Source organism: Spermophilus citellus (assembly GCF_964194105.1).
Source record: "Spermophilus citellus genome assembly, chromosome: 6".
Taxonomy (NCBI): Eukaryota; Metazoa; Chordata; class Mammalia; order Rodentia; family Sciuridae; genus Spermophilus; species Spermophilus citellus.
Window position 1 is genome coordinate 29,161,308 of NC_138187.1, and position 17,150 is coordinate 29,178,457.

Here is a 17,150-nt window from a genome sequence, read left to right on the forward strand (position 1 = left end):
GCTTTGGAACCCTTGGTGGTGCCATGAAAGGGCACCGGTTCTTCTTCCCACTACACTCACAGTATGAGCCTCCACAGGCCTTCTCTCCAGGCATTTCTCCAGAGGGCTGAAAAAGCCTCTGAAAATGTGCAAATGTCCACTGCTGGAAAAGCCTTGTTGGGCAAATTAGCACCAAGCCAGCATCTTGCACCAAGCCTCAGGGTTAGGCATGCATGGGAGGTTTTCTGTGGTGCTTATGACTCAATAAAGGGGATAGTCTGGAAAACCTGCGGTCAGCCAGGTCCTGCACCTGGGCCTTGTGGAGCCAGGAAGCGGACAGCTGTGGTTCTGTCCAGGACATCAGAACTCTGGGGGCATCTGTCAACCTGTTCTGCAGCTATTTGCTTCGTGCACATGAGTGAGCTCAGAATCTTATCCTAAGATTCTTGAGATATGGTTCAAAAGGCAGGGTTCTGAGAAGCCCCCAGCAAGTTCTCTGGGGAAACAAGATTCCCCCCCTTTCCCTGGGACAACCAGCGGGGCCTGGGAATGGCAGCTGCCATGATCAGTCCTGGTGCTGTGCTGGGAGGGCGGCCCTGCTCTTGACTGGCTTCCAAGCCCCTTGGCAGTGAGAAGGCCTGGCGGGTGAGCAGCCAGTACCACCCTGCCCTGTTAGGAGGTGACAGGCAGCTATGGTTTGGTTCTTGCCAGGCCCCAAACAGAGTGCAGGCATCTTGGAACCAAGTTTGCAATCTGGCTCTGCACTGGACGAGCAACTTGGACAAGACAGTTTGACCTTTAAGCTTTAGTTTTCTTATCTGAAAAAGTGAGAGGACACTTTCTTCCTTGCTGAGCAGTTATAAAGATGAAATAAGGTATTAGATGTGTAATATTGGACACAAAGTAGACCAACAGGAACAGTAACTCTTCTTACTGCCCAGCTGCCTCTTACAGGAGAGAAGACACACAGTTGAGCGTGAGGTAGCGGGGCCAGGGCTGGCAGGAAGGCAGGCTGACGCCTGGGGCATGGGCCCTGGCTTTTACACTTGCAGCTTGGTTGACTCCTGGGACCCTTCTCTGTAAAAAGGGCCAGAGGCTTGTCTCCATGTTCATAAGGAATATTTTCTTGGGCTGGGGAACAGATTAGAGGTAGAGAATTTGCCTAGTGTGCATGAGGCCCTGGGTTCAATCCCTAGCATGGCAAAATCAAAAACCTAGAATTAGGAATATTATCTTCCATGTAGAAAGATGGGGTTCTAGGAGTGGTTCTATTTTTGTTTTTTCTTTTTTTCATTTGGAGACAGGGTCTCACTAAGTTGCTGAGGCTGGCCTTGAACTGTGATCCTCCTGCCTCAGCCTCCCCAGTTGCTTGGATTACAGGTGTGTGCCACCATGCCTGGCTATTTTTTTAAAACATAATTTATTAATTTGGGTGCTGGGATTGAACACGAAGTCCACGGAGCTAATCCCCAGCCCTGGTTCTAGTTTTGACAAGTCGCACAGGCTGGCAGATGCCATGGCATTTAAGGATCAGCAGTTTCCACTGAGTGAACCTGTTGTTCCAGAGCAGGCCAGTGTCCTTGGTGTGTTCTGCATTCCTGGGGACAGGGTCAGCCTGAGATATTTCTAATTCCCTCAGGTTAAGATAAGGGAAAAGCTGGATGAGGGCATTAACGGACCCCAAGTGAGGGTCCCAGTGGGACAGAGAAAATCAACTTTCCCTGTTTGACCCCTTGGAAGGCAGGTCAAAACCTACCTTAGGATTTTAACATACTCAGGGCATGGGCCAGCTCTTGCAGTGAGTCTGGTGGCTTACCCAGGGCCAGCTGGTCAGCGCTGAGGGTCTCTAGGGAGAGTTACCTGAAGCCAGGGAGGGTACTCGGGAGAACCTTGGCTTTCAAGTTTGCCCGCTACAGGCGAGGGACTCGGCTCTCTGAACCTTGGGCCTTTATTTTTTGGTGGGATGTGGAACCCCGGGGCCTACGCATGCTGGAAGGTACTCTACCACTGAGCTGCGTCCCAGCCGGCCATCTGAAAGGACCTGGCGCTAGCTTCTAATTCACAGGACTTAATTTATCCAGTTCTTCTACTTGAGTCCTCATGTACAGCCCTGCCCCTCTTGCCCCTCCTCCAGATCTTGGTGGCTGAACGTGTCATGGCCCTTGGTCTCCACTTGGCCCAGCCACTTTGTTGTGCATGACATGAAGGCTCATCGTCACAGTTTCATGGTCGGGGAGCAACAGGACCCTAACTGCTGGCCTCCGTCTGCCTGTTTTGATCTGACGGGTGAACCTTGGGTGAATGTGCTGTTTGTGTAGTGTCCCTGTACTTTCTCTGTCCTCGAGGAGACAGCCTGGGGCCAGTGCTGCCTGGCTAGAGCAGTCTGCTTGGCCCGAGTGCTCTGGTGGCATGTTTTCGGGCCCTCTCGTGACTCAGCCTTCCCTAGTAATCAGAGTGCCGTTTGGCTCCTATTTTAAAATTCCCCTCCTTATGCAGAACCCGGGTGGTTTACTGGCCCTTTAGAGACCCAAGCAGAACTTATGGGTGGAGGAGGCCCAGCCAGAGACTGCTCCCTCGGGTCCCCAGGGGCCTGTGATCCTCTGCTGCTGCCACTTGTTTCGGGTGAGCAGTTGTGAGATCCCCACCTGCCCTGGCCACACATGTGCCATGTCACGTGGATCACCCAGAAGTGCCTGCTCCAGTTTTATTGAGCCACAGAGAAAATGACATTCCCATGAAAACCAGCAATAGAGATGGCACTTATAAGGTACTAATCCAGCAATTTCTAGCAGGTTCTGGGACTCCTAGTTGCTAGCAGTAGGAGTGTGGTTGTAGCTTGGCTCAGGGTCCTTCAGGGTCCTTCAGTGGGTTTCTCTGACTGCAGAGCCCCGGGCCCTCACCTGCTCAGCCTCCTCGAGCTCTCTGCAGAATGAAGACAGCCCCACACCCATGTGCTTGTGAGGACCAAGGGTGGGACATTGGTGAGAACACTCACTCAGACCTAGTGGCCACTCAGGAAATCCTGGTCAACTCTTGAACTTTCCCTAGGAAGGTTCTCAGCTATTTTGTTACAAAACTAATCAAGCTGATTTTGAAAACAATACTTTAAAGATCCTGAGAAGACACAAAATTACCATGAAAGAAACGCTCACTATCAGGGGCCCTAATAATTGCCTACGCTGTCCCTTGCTGAATGATACCATTGAGAGGTAACATTTTCCTGGTCACAGCAGATGTGGACTGTGACTATGTGACACTGATCGGAAGGAGCTGGCCCTTCAGCCTTGGAGTTAAAACTGCCCATAAGACAACATGGAACCCCCACCCACCCATGCAGAGGGCTTGGGATTCCAGGGTGCAGCAGGCCGTACCTGTAGTTGTGGAACCAGTTGATGACGGTGCTGGTCTTCAGGTTGAGCTGGGTGGCGAGCTCCTCGATGGTTTTTGGTGATGGGTATGGCTTCTGCTGATAGGCTCGCTTCAGAGCCTCCTTCTCTTCAGGAGCCAGCACCACGCGGGGCTTCTTCAGTTGGTGCTGTGGCTGGGGACTGGCGCCCTGGCTGTAGTCAATGCCCACCGCAGGGGGCTCACAGGGCTGGCTGTCGCTGACGGAGCTGTGCCTTCGCTTCATGTAGGCTGTGGGGAGAGACACCAGAGTGAGGCCAAGGTCCCCAGCCAGGCAGCTCGGTGCCCTGGCCCCCTGCGTAAGGGTGACGGTGTGTCACCAGCCTGCTGGTGCTGTGTGGAGGGCACCTCCACGTGCCTGCACTAGAACCATGCTGATCCCAGACACATGCACAACAGGGGCCCTTCTCTGACGTCACATGGGGTCCCTGGCTGTCCCTGCACAATCTGGCAATTCAATGGGGGCTGCAGAGAAGGATCCAGATGGATGTCCAGAGTGAAGTGGGACAGGGAGGCAGCTGTAGGTGCTGTGGAGGGACACGGAGGGACGGCAATGGGCTGGACTGGGGTGGGCCAAGGGGCTGTGCTTTGCTGGGGAGAGATCTTAAAGGACAGGAGGGAGTAACCAGAAAATGCTGGCCATGAGACAGAGAGGACTGTTGGACAGCAGAGCAGCGTGGACCAGGACAGCGTGAGCTGTGCTAACTGTGGGCGTGTGCATGCGTGCATGAGCGTGCGCACAGTGGGCAGTGGCGGTAGAAGGCGATGCAGAACAAGAAGCTGTGCAGGGGCAGGGCCAGGGCGGGCCCAGGCTGACCTCTGCGCTGACAGCAATGGGTGAAATGGAAGGATTTTAACCAAGTAGCTCAGGAGGACAGTTTGGGTCACAGGGGACCATAGGAATAGACGCTATCTAGAAGCCAACGACAAGGAAAAGGTGAGGGGTCAGAAAAGAACCGTGGTGGACACCAGCACACAATAGTGCTCCCAGGGAGAGGCCACGAGGGCCACAGAGGGCTGGGAGGACAGCCAGGGCATGGTGGCATCCCAGAGGGGCTGAGGGAGGTAACAGATGCTACAGGAGGAGTATGTGGCAAGGACCCAGATGTCCCTTGGATGCAGTTGGTTAGGAGGGGGCTAGAGACGTGAGGTTGTGGCAGGCAGACCCTGGGAAGCTGGGGTGGCCAGCAGGGGTCACGCCCTAAGAGGCTGAGCATAAGGGGAGAGGCGGGTTGGCTTCTTGAGGGCAAGTCCAGGGCTGAGCTCACAGATGCTGTCCCTGCACTGAGGGGAGGTGACAGAGAGAGTGAGCTGGCTGTTGGGAAGGTGAGGATGATCTGAGTGGGGTGGAGGAGGGAGGGGGCCAGGTGTGGGCTCCAGGTGGCCGATGCATCTTCTGTCCTCCAGAGGAGAGAATGAAGTTGTGACGGGAAGTCACCGGCTGGGCCCGAGGGCCAGGCAGGGCTGAGAAGCATAATGAGGGACTTCAGGGAAGCTGGAGATGCCACCTGGGAGCAGAAGCAGCCCAGTATGCAGACTCCATGAGACCCAGCAGCCCAGGGAGGAGGGGGAGATGGGAGAGGAGCACGGTAGCTGGAGGGATGGGGGGTGGCTGTGGACTCGGGGCCTGGGGAAGGAGATACAGGCAGAGGGAGCTGGGTATTGGGGCTTAAGATCCGGGAGACAGAGGAGTTTGGGGCATAGCCAAGGGTTGAGGACTTTAAAGGACTTGAGGCCCAGGTGCTGGACAGGTCTGGTGGGCATTCTGTGTGGGGAGTAGAGTCCCCTGGCTGAGGCAGGACCGGGGACATGGAGGAAGGCCATGATCCCAAGGCCACAGTCTTTAGAACAAGCAGAGAGTGAGCAGGAGGCTATGGGTGACTGAGACAGGGAGGCACACAGCCCGTCTGCTGGACTGGCTGAGGCAGCAGGATGAGGCTACAGCAGGGCCTGGGGCTGGAGGGCTTCGAAGGCTGCCTGGAGGGGCGGGGGGGGGGGGGGAGGACGCGGGTGGCTAATGAGCGGAGTCTGGGGGGGAGGCGGTCGTGATGTGTGACAAGCAGAGTGGTGCCTGTTGTGGGGAGATGTGCCTGCTACAGGGGGACGTGCCTGGGTGGATGGCAGGCCCGGGCACTGCTGGTGCCGAGGTTCTAGGCCGCACCTTTTCCTCTGCCCTGTGTGCTGGTCACTGCCCACTATGCTTCAATTCTGCTCTGTTCTGGAAAGGAACCCCCTGCACCCATCTTCCCGTGGACACTGGACGGGAGCCTGGAGTTCTTCCCCAGCCCTTGTGAGCGACAGAAGATGTGAAGTCCTGACTGTGACGAGAGGCACCTCCAGCCACAGCAGCAGCCACTCGCTCCCTCCCCAGTGGACCTTGGGGAGAGCGACCCCCATGTGTTCAGTTTATAGGTGAGGAAACGGAAGCATGCCGGGTTTCAAGACTTCACTGGAGGTCACACGGCAGGCAAGGGACAGGGCTAAGGCCTGCTGTCTGGCTGCAGAAGGGGCAGGCCCTGAACAGAGTCCAGTGGGGGCCACAGAAAGATGGCCGGGGGCAGCACTGGCACTCAGGCCTCAGATGAACGTCGGAGGAGAAGCCTGGGTCATCGGGCCACCCACGTGAGGGAGAGTAGAGAAGGCAGCTGGGGTCGGGGTTTGAGTGAAACAGACACAGGGGAAGAAGGACACATCAGCTCTCGCGGGAGAAGAGACGAAGCTCTGAGGGAGAAGCAGCACAGGGTCCCTGTGGTCATGTGGTCTGCATGATCTGCAGCAGAGGCTAACTTTCTGTTTAAAATTTGTGTGTTATAGAGACTGAGCCCAGCCCTTCAGCATTTGACGCAAGGCTCGACTGGGCACATTATTTTGAAGGAATACAAATCATTTAATGAGCACTTGTTAAGCTAAGTCCCCACCCTACAGCCCGTACCGTGGATCAAACCCAGGACCTCGTGCATGTTAGGCAAGTGCTCTACCACTGAGCTACACCTCTAGCCCTTGAAAATTTTATTTTGAGACAGGGTCTCACTAAGTTGCCCAGGCTGGCCTTAAACTTGGGGGATCTTCCTGCCTCAGCTTCCTGCGTAGCTGGAATTACAAGTGTGAACAGCTGCACTCTTTCTAATAGTCACGGCCTGGAGAAGTTAGCATTTTTACCCTCAGTTTGCAAGGGTAGGAGTTTAGGCAGGGGTGGTGCTTGACATTTTTTTAGTAGGACTATAGAACAATTGAGAAGGTAAATTTCCTCCACAAAAAATCAATACAGTCTAGTCATGGGCCAGACAGAAACAAGCCTAGACTGCCCGGTGCCCAGGGCCCTCCCCTTGCACTGGGAGGGCCCAGGAGTTGGCAGTGACCCATGGCACTGAGGAAGGACTGGGCTCAGGCACCTGCTGTGTGAATGACTGGCTTCTCAAGTGAGCAGCCCCAGTGAATGACACCACAATGGGACAGCTCGGGGACCTGGCATGTTGGGAGGCCCAGGCCCTGCTGAGACAGTGACTCTTTGGCAACACAAGATGGCGCCGAGAGCCCGTGTGGAAGGAGGTGCAGAGCCTGGGGAGCCCCTGTAGATCTGTGGGGACTGAGGTCCTTTCCTACCAGCGGGGAAACACAGCGGGGAACAGTGGACTCAGGCCCTCCCCTCTCCTGATATACAGAGGGAAACCCGCTGCTCCGGAGGTGGCTGGGCACTCGCCGGGTGAGAGTAGCCCTGGGCTCTGTGGCTGGCAGAGCGCTTGGGGTGTGGGGTTCTGGACACTATTGCTCTGCTTCTAGTGGGACTTCCCTAACGTGGTGTGGTGCCAGGCTGCTGGGGCTGTAGCGCCATCTGGAGCTACCCAAGAGGCTGTGGCCTTGGTCCACACACCTGGGTCTGAGGGGCCCTCTGATGGCTGGAATGCCACAGCCCAGGAACAGCATTAATGAGCAGCAGCAGTGCCCTGGGACCCCAGGAGTGGCAGCCCTTGGCAGGATGGCAGCACAGGGCCAGTGTGGATCAGGTGGCCCTGCGGGTGAACGCTGCCCCTGCTCCTCTCAGGCCACCCTCTCAGCACCCATGCTCATCTTTCCACATGTGGGCACCTAGGCTGCTCGGGGAGTGTGGGTCAGTGAAGCTGCAGCACAGGACCTGGCCAGGGGAAGCACTGGGGATGGAGCTGCTGGCAAAAGACCCAGGTCCAGAGGGCTCTGGAGAGGGCACTCGGACCCTGCTCCTTGGAGCCCCAGCCCATTCCCTGGTTGGGGGCCAGCAGGGCTGCTGGGATGGACTCTCCTGGGGAATTAGGAGGCTACCAGCCTGGGCTCCCCACCCACCTCTGACTCAGGTGCCCTGGGTGTGGGGCCAGGCAGAGCCACATGGGTGTTGGTGATGGCCATACCGTGTTAAGTCCCTCTGCATTAGCTGAGAGGAGGGTGGTCATCACTGGCATCCATCTGCACCTGAGGGATTTGGACTCATCACCCCGTGGGCTACGGAAGGTGATGGGAAGGAATGGGGGCCCTGGTAACGCTCAGGGAGATGGCGCAGATGCAGCTCTCCACTGCAGGACACCAGGCTGGGTTACCTTAGTGGAGGCACCAACCTCTCTGAACTCGAGTTTCCTAATCTACCCGTCTCTCCAATAACACAGGGAAGTCGCTAGCATGTGCTACACGTGCAGCAGACGCTGGAATGCCCCACCCACAAGCAAAAAAGCTGTCAGCTGTGCTTTGCCCTCAGTGTTAGGAGAGTTCACATTCAGGCTGCTGGTCAGAGGCAGCCACGGGTCTTCCCAGTTCTTTCAGGTATTCATTGGCTGATGATTACCCCCAAACCCTCTGCCCTGCCCTATAGTGCCTTGGTCAGGGACCCATGGCCTCATTAGCTCTGTGTGGAATACTTAAAAGAAAGGGCCTGCTGGTGTAGTTCAGTGACAAAGGGCTGGCCTGGCATGCACAAGGTTCCGGGTTCCATCTGGGTACTGCGATAAAACCAACCAACCAAACCAAACCAAACAGCTATCGTGAAGGAGGAGCCCCCCCTGGGTGGTGGGGGTTGGGGGTTACCTTTCTTCTCCATCCGCTTCATGTCCATCAGCTTCTCCACGTTATTGGGGTCATTTAGCCACAGCTGCATCCGGACAAAGGGCTCCCGTCCCTTCAGACTGAGCTTGTGCCAGGGCTTAGGGCGGGCAAGGAGGTCAGAGACGGAGCCTTGGGTGAGCCCCAGGATGGTCTCCCCAAACAAGCGCTGACCTATAGGGAAAATGGAAGCAAGAGACGGTCACCAAGGGCCAGGGATCTGGGAAGACAAGTAGGGTCAAGTTAAAATCAGTTAAAATCAAGTTAAAATCAGTGGTCCACAGTCTGGCCAGCTGGGGCCTGGCTCAGAGCCGGTCCTTTGCAGAAACATTTCTTTTCTTTTTGTGGTGCTGGGGATGGACCCAGGGCCTCATGCATGCTAGGAAGTGCTTGGCCACTGAGCACACCCCAGCCCCCAAACACTGGCAAAAGACCCCACTGGCAAGGGAGCTGGCACCAGGCCTGCGTTCCGTGTTTACCCAACACGTGATGCTCTTCTCTCAGAAAAGCCTTCAGGCACTGGATGAACTGAGTCTCGATGCCACCTAGGGCATTTCTCAGAGGCAGTTAAGTCCCCAAGCCCAAGTAGTAGCACAGGGCGACCCTCCTGGGTACCCACCCAGCGGTGCCTGGGTCTCTTCTTGATTAGCAGCGTTATGGGTCTTGCTGGGAAGACAGGGCACTTGACCAGGGTCACAGCTGGAGAGAGGCGGGCGCATCCCAGCTCTGCCTCGGCAGGCAGCCGCTCCTGCAGGCCTGGCCCTAGCTGACTGCATCCCTCCTGGTGCCCTTTCTGCTCCCAGGTGGGGGTCACAGAGCCCTGTGGCTGTGGAGAGTGCAGCAGCGCCCAGTCTGCAGGGCTCGCAGGCCTGGAGGAAGGTCAGCTTTTCCCAGGGCCTGCGGCTGTGGGTGGGGAGAGCCACCGCTTCCCCTGACCTCAATGGGAGGAGCTCAGTGAATGGGACTCACCAGGTGGAAATGGAGACGGGGCCAGAGAGGCCAGCAGCTGGCTCCACCAAGTGTCCAGAACATGGACTTCTTGGGCAGGGAGCCTTGATTCCCCACGGCAGCAGGGAGACCCTTCAGGGCCAAGTCCACCCTCTGGGAAACGGAAACATTATCCTGAGCTCCCAGGTAAGGTGAGGAAGAAGACTGGGTGGGTGGCTCTGCCTGTGAAATGTGGGTCCTCCAGGTGAAGGTGTATTGTGCGAAGAGCTTCTGATTATAGAAAAAATATTTTTATATCAGTCATTTTATTTATTTATTTACTTTGGGGTAGCAGGGATTGTACTCAGGGCACTGACCACTGAGCAACATCCCAGCCCTATTTTGTATTTTATTTAGAGACAGGACCTCACTGTTGCTAGGGAAGGCTTTGAACCCATGACCCTCCTGTCTCAGCGTCCTGAGCTGCTGGGAGTCATTTTAATTTTTATAGGTAAATTTACTGGGCCTGAGGGTGTCACTCAGTGGTGAAGGGCTTGGCTGGCACCACAAAACCAAAACCTAAAAACCAAACAATGGCTTCTGCACACTCTTCATTGAGCCTGTAAATGCCCAAGTCCTTGCCAGGTGTTTTTTTGTTGTCGTTGTAGTTGATTTAAATAAATTTTACTTAATTCTAATGGGGCACACTAATCTCTCTTCATTCCGTGGAGCTCGCTATTGCTCTGTCGGGAGAGTGGTATGTACAAAAAGCTCGTTTCTATTTTCTGGGCCTCCCTGGGGGAAAACTATCAAGTGATTATTCTTAGAAAATTATCTGCATCACTTTGAGAGCGTAACTGGCTGTGGGTCTCAATCATTTTTCTGTGTGAGACCCTGAAGGAAGCGACAGACCCTTACCCAGAAGTACCCACACGCACCAATTTGGCACGTTTCAAGGGACTGACTGTGAACAAGCCAAAACCCCAGGCCAAGCTGGGAGGACACTGGGTCTTGACCAAGGGCTAGCTCTGCTGCTGAGTTCAGCCCTGGGTGGCCTCTCTGGGGCCCCAACTCCACCAAGAGCCCCATTGGAAGGGAGCGGCTGTTCCTGCATCACTGAGACCAGGCAGAACAACCCAGGGACTGCCTGAGGGCCAAGTCCAGGGACTGCTGTGGGCTTTTCTGGAAGTTCCTGCTCACAGAGGAGGCAGCCCCTGGTCTGGGGAGCAGCCCTTCCTCAGATCACTGGTCTGTGCTTTGCACATTTGGAAGTTCTGCAGCCTGTGGGGTGCTACTCAGGCTGTGTATGATGAGCACCAACTAAGTCTCCCGCAAGGACGCAGAGGTGGATGGCAGGCCTAGTGGGGTGTCAGGGTTTGTCTGCGTCTCTTAACTCTGCTTTTGCCAGTTGGGGTTTTAAAATGAGAATTTTCTTGGGTGGATTCTGTTTACATGCTTCCTCTCCAGGGTGGGCAGGGGTGTCGTACCAGGTCTGCTTCCTTGGACTTGGGACAAGACTGAAGGAGGGGCCAACTCAAGCCTAGGATTCCTGCACATTTTAATAACCCAGGAACACAGGGACTCGGGCCATGTGCTAAAGCCAACAGCTACATTTTCATTTTTATGAATTAAATTAATTACAGACATTCTCAGTGGGTGCCACTTCTCCTTGCTATCTGGACAAATGTATTACACAAAGCTGGGGTGGGGGCTCTGAGCCCAGGCTGTAGGCCACCAGGTCAGCCAACTGACCTCAGCTACCCCCGTCCACTCTCATCTCCTGTGAGAAAACAGACACACAGGCGCCTCCTGAAGGTCCCAACCAAATCCCAGCCCCCTGTGGTTATCAGCGGGCCCAGCAGTGGAGATGCTGTGCCCCTCCTCGTGTTTCCACCTGGAAAATAATGGGGGCCTAAGGGCCAAGGAGGCTGCTTCCAGTCTCTGCCCACTGACGCTGCAAGGGCACCGTGGTGGGACGTGGTGAGACACCCGTCTTCCGAGGGCCCCAGCTGTGGCCCAGGGGTGACACAACGCCCTCAGGGAGCTACCTCAGGCAGTGCCCAGGAGGCTGCATTGGCCGGGGCCTGACACCAAGGGAAAGTGACGGTCTTAGCTCTCCTGGGCTACCTGGAGATGGTTTCATGAGGCGGCAGGACCATAGCAAGACCCAGGATGGTGGTGGCCAGCAGCCAGGGAGCATGCCAGTCTCACCGAGGGGTGCGAGCGCTGATCCCACACCAGACACAAAGCTGGGAGCTGGCTGGCGGGGACCCAGGCGCCCAGCCTTCTCTAGGAAGCCACTGATGCTGAGGGGCTGAGTGATCTACTTAGGTCTGGTGCCCACTGAGGATGGTCTGAGTGGGCCACCTCATCGCTCTGGCCACCAGGTCCTGGGGAGGAGAGGGGTTGGGACTAACCTACAGGACTCTCGTTCCTGCATGAGCCCTTCAGTGTCTGCAGCCGTAGGGCGGTTAAGATGGTTCGTGTTATTTACGTATTTCTTTGCACTGCTGGGCATGCATGCAGGGCCCTGTGCGTGCCAAGCGAGTACCCTACCCGAGTGCCCCCAGCCACTCCCCCCACTCATCATGGCACCTCAGGGAGGAAACAGCTGGAACGGGCACCTACCAAGGTTGTTGTCTGTCAGCACCTCCTTAACCCTCTTGGTTATGCCGTAGGTGTCCAGCTCTGGAGACATGGCTACTAGCTCTTGGATGCTGAGGGCCGAGTGACCGGAGAGAGGCAGAGGGGTTGTAGGCTGGGAGTCTGGAGCCGACGGGTCGGTGGGTTCTGGTGGTTTGCCATCTTTACTGGTCTCGATGGGGGGACAGGGCTGCTGGACCAGCTCCGTCAGACTCTTCACGGACTCGCTGGAACTCATCGGGGACTCGGGGGCAGGGCTGCAGCTGGCGGAGGTCTTTGGAGTGCTTTCTGCAATTAAACACACGAAGAGCCGCAGCTGAGAAGAGCTGTCTTTCACCACGTACATCTCCTTTCCTTCCCAAGGAAACGCTAATTAAACACCCGTGTCGGAGCCACGCAGTGTGAAAGTCGATGGATCTTTGCATGTTGTTGCACAGTTTTTTGACTGAGAGTAACCTCTAATTTTCTGTATTAAAAGAACAAAAATAACACTAACAAGAAAAAAACCCTAGAGGTTTAAATAAAAGGTTTCTGAAGGCTTAATATCAGGGCATTCTGCTAAGAAATATCTGTCATATTAATCATGTGTTATCACTGTCATGATTTCTTCTAATGAAACCCATAATTCTAATAATTCAGAAGGACTGTGGCTACATTATAACTTGTGTAATTATTTTGTATTTTCCAGAATAAAAAGAATGGATAGATTATTTAAGTGAGGGCTGTCTTGATGTGTGGTCACCACAGTATGAAGACCCTTGAACCCAAGGTCTGGCTGCTGGTCCCGTGGTGGCACGGAGGGACTCAGGTCTTGGGAGCTTGGAGTGGTACACTGTGACTGCTTGAGGGGTCACCAACTCTGGCAGAGATGGGGAGATCCAAGGAACGTCCACTCTGTACCAAGCCCCTGGGGATCCCTGTATCACTGGTTTGGGAACACGAACTTCTTTGTCCCTCTGTGCCGTGACCCTCACTGAGAGTGACTGGCCAGGGCAGGCTGTCAGCTTCCACAGGCTCCTCTGCTTACGAGGACCTCTGCTGTGCTGGGTGAAGCTGGGGTACAGGGGGGATGCTGCCCCAGACTTCTCCCTTCACCTGGGACAGGACACAACAGGATTCAGTGGAGTTCTGGGGGTTGGATAGACTGGCCACTTCCAAAGACAGAGAACTGTTGGGGGGAAACGTGAGGTGACTCAGCACTGGGGTCCTACCCACAAGGCCAGCCTGCCCTGGCCAGCTTGGTGTTTGGCACAATCTTCACCCCACCGAGCCCCACACATGGCGAGCCCCTCAGCACCATGCAGCCCCAGCAGGCCCCTTGGGAACATTAGCACGCAGGCAGACACTCCCAAACTGTCCCCTGACTAAAGAGGGAATGTCACAGTGGGAAGAATTTGATTTCATTTCCCATATGGGACTGTATTCCAAGTGCCAGGTGCGTTCTATGTGGATACCTGGAAACCCTAAGACTTCAGGTAAGACAGCTAAAATTCAACCTGATAAACCTGCTTATTGTCCTGAACGAGTACAAAGTCCCCCATCACAGAAAGCTGTGTCCCCAGCCTGGAGAATCAGGTTAAAAAAACAACCAAACTGGTTTGCGAGAAATGTAAAAGAGACAGACGTGACAGGCAGAGATGGTCTGTATCCATCTTTAAGGCAATATGAATCCTACAAATCGGATTGCTTCTCTCTGCTCACCCCCGGGTCACCAGACAACTGGATATAAAAACCAGCAAATGTTGTTTTTGTATCTGAAGCAGCGAAGGAATCGTACTGTAAATTTGCCCTGATTCACCCATGCGAGGGACCAATTTGGCAGATCATCCATCTTGGTCCTGTGCACTGTCAGGGATGGCATGAATCCCCACATGATAAACAGATTTCTCCTCAGGTTTGTGTCCTTTAACCCACAGCAAGGTCGAAAGCATGGCCGCCTGGCTCATAGACCCTGGATGCTGGCGGCTTCCTTGCCTCCCTGCCTGGCTGGCGCGTTTGCACAGGCAGAGCTCACCAATTACCTCCAGGGCCCCCACAGTTCCCTCTTCTAGGAATTCTCAGCCTGGAAGAGAGAACTGGTGGGGGGCACTCAGCACACACGGCTGGCGTCCCCGGGAGCGCCCAACCATGGCTGCAGACAAAGGCTGAGCCCACCCCAGGTACTGTGGGTTCGAAGCCTGGAGCACGCATGGAGCCAGCCCTCCAGAGAGCTTCTGGGAAGCACTGTGGTACTGGTAGCAGGACTAGCATGACCAGGCCAAGCCCAGGGTCCTGTCGGGACCTGGGCAGGGAGAGGGCAGTGGCCTGTGTGGCTCTGGACAGCACAGAGGAAACATGGCTTCCTTCTCCCTCCCACCCCCGCCCCAGTAAGGCCCACTCAGAAGGCAAGAGGCTCTGCTCCAGGCTCTGCAGCGATTATATAAGACAAGGGGAGACGTCAGTAGCCGGGCATGAAGTTCTGGGCTGGGAAGGGCCACTGTCATGGCGGCTCTGCTGACAGCAATGATGCTGGACCTTCCTGGTCACCCTGGAGGGGCCCCTGGTCTCCTCACCTGACAGCTATGGACAGGGCTGTCACGAGGAACGGCCTGCCATGAGACTGCCACTAAGTAAATGTGGCATGAATCTGACATTTTAAAAAAAGAGTGGCTATTAAACTGTATTGAGACGTACTTGTTTATATAAAGGCTCACATTTAACATAAGTCTCTTGAGACTTACTGCTATTTTGTCCACAGTTCCTGACATGTGACTGAGACGCTGGCCATGGACTCCAAAGGCCACACCCCACAGGGGCATCTAGATGATGTTCTAGAAAAAGCTAAGGCAGACCAGTGGCTGCTAAGGCAATCACAAAGGGGCCGTGGGGTATCTGGAGGACAATGGATTTGTCAACCGTGACTGTTGAATTCATACGACACTCACAAAAAGAGACCATATTTTTAAAACCCAACAAAACCCTTCACAGGACAGTTCTCTGCATGAAGAGTACATTTTCCTGCATGAGTCATACTTTGATAAAAACCTACTTAGGGAATGGAGGCTGGCCATTCCCTGCTCTGTCCTCCTGTCTGAGTGATCAGGCCCCAAGAACGGGACGGGGGTGGCCCTGCATGGTTGGGAACAGGATGCACCTAAATGACAATGAACATCTCCCTGGGAGGGGACCCTCAGAGGGACACTTCTGGTGACTCTCATACAGAAGCAAGCATCAGCAGGTAGGCAGAGGGAGAGGGTGGTGAGGAAGGAGGGAGAAAGTTCCAGATGGCTGGAGCAGGATGCAGAAAGCCTGGGGGGAGGCGGTACCCGGCGGGTCTGAAGCACGAATGTAACTTAGCGCAACAAGAGGCCCAGGGCTGCGCTGTGCAGGGTCCAGGAACCCCTCTGTGGAGTGTCTGTGTTTGAGTCCTATGATGGGGATGGGTCTATCTAGGATGGGGCTACCTGCACCCCAGCAGTTCTTCTCTCCCAAAGTTGCTCACTGGGCACAGAGTGTTTATTGAGGCTTCATCCAAAATAACCTGGGGCTGGAACTAGCACCCACCACCAGGAGGTGAGGGATCTGAGCCTTCACACAGTGGCCTACGAGCTCCCGACAGCAGGGGGGACATAAGACCTGGAGCCACCTGGGTTAAATTTGACAAGAAGAGGAGCCCTGAAGGCCGGTGTGGCTTAGCAGCAGCATAGGTCGACCAGGGGCAGAAAGCGTGAGCTTGCTGTGTGGCCATCGCTCCCTGGTTCCTGAGTGCTGACAATGCCAGTCTCGCAGGCTGACTTCCAGGAAGGCAAAGTCAGGCAGGGGCTGCAGCGCCATCTCCCACGTTGTGTTTCTTTTAAACATAATGGTTTAGTTATGACTGAAAGCTGAGCTTAAAACTGGGTGCTGGGAGGGTGCGTCCTCACTGCGTTATCTTGCACTTTGTTTGAAACATGATAGACTTAAATATTAAACAGCAGGAAAGCAAGTTCTATTCCCTAGTAGAGAACAGGAACTCTCAAGAACAGCAAGACAGGTGGGAGGTGCTGGGGAGGCCTGCAACACCCAGGTAAGAGCTGGTGAGGCCTGGAAGACTGCCCAGGTGGCACCATGCACAAGCTCAGCCAAGTCACAAAAAGCCAGTCCACAATGGCATCAGGGAAGGGGACCAAACCACACTTCCTACCACATATGCAGGGAGAGCGTGCCAAGGGTGCTGTGCCCCATTCTGCCCCCATCTCCTATTAGCCTGGGTGGAACATGCCCCACGGCCTAGGCACTGCCATCTGGTCTATGCCTGGACACAGCAAAGGTGGGGACCAGAAGAGCAGCAGAAAGCCTTTGTGTTCCTAACCATTTTGTTGTCTGCCAATCACCAGGACAGCCTGCTTGCCTTCTCCCTCCCTCCATCCATCCATCCATCTGCCTGCTCCACCCATCCATCCTTCCATCCATCTACCCACTCACCCAATCTGTCCATTCATCCATTCATTTAACCATCCATCCATCCACCTGTCTTTCCAACCAACCATCCATCCATCCAACTACTCACCCACCTGCCCATTTGTCTCTCTTAGTCTGTCCATCCTTCCATCCATCCACTCACCTACCCACCCACCTATCTATCCGTCCATCTGTTCATCCATCCACACACCCACCTACCCACCTGTCTGTCCATCCGTTCATCCATCCATCCGACCAACTATCCATCCATCCACCCATTTACCTGTCTATCCAACCATCCATGTATCTACCTGCTCACCTACCCACTCACCTGCCCATCCATTCGTCTGTTCATCCATCCATCCATCTATCCAACACTCACCTAAACGCCCACCTGCCTATCCATCTGTCCGTCCATCCATCCATCTATCCAACTGTCTGTCCATCCATCCATTCATGCATAGATCCACTCACCCACCTACTCACCTATCCGTTCATCCATCTATTCACTTGTCTACCCATCCATCCATCCGTCCATCCATTCATGCATCCACCTACTCACCCACCCACCCCAGCCTCCTGCCTATCCATCTGTCTGTCCATCTATCATCCATCCATCTATCCATCCATCCAACCACTCACCTACTCGTCACACATTTTTAAAGCACCCACTCTGTGCCGTGTACTGTTAGCATCAGAGACAAGAGAAATGA

The 17,150-nt window shown here is 54.8% G+C and overlaps 1 protein-coding gene across 18 annotated transcripts in view; it reads right to left on the reverse strand.

The window, feature by feature from the left end:
- The window catches only part of CUX1 (cut like homeobox 1), a 317,448-nt gene that overhangs the window by 25,654 nt on the left and 274,644 nt on the right, over window positions 1-17,150 (reverse strand). For 13 of the 18 annotated variants that reach the window (XM_081297053.1, XM_081297052.1, XM_081297050.1 and 10 more), the window contains 3 exons: window positions 12,004-12,306; window positions 8,434-8,622; window positions 3,351-3,615 (listed from right to left, as the gene is read on the reverse strand). The exons of the other annotated variants lie outside the window; for them this stretch is intronic. In XM_081297053.1, coding sequence (XP_081153179.1) covers window positions 3,351-3,615; window positions 8,434-8,622; window positions 12,004-12,306 — 757 coding nt within the window. The remainder of the gene's footprint in view (window positions 1-3,350; window positions 3,616-8,433; window positions 8,623-12,003; window positions 12,307-17,150) is intronic. 18 annotated transcript variants of the gene reach the window in all.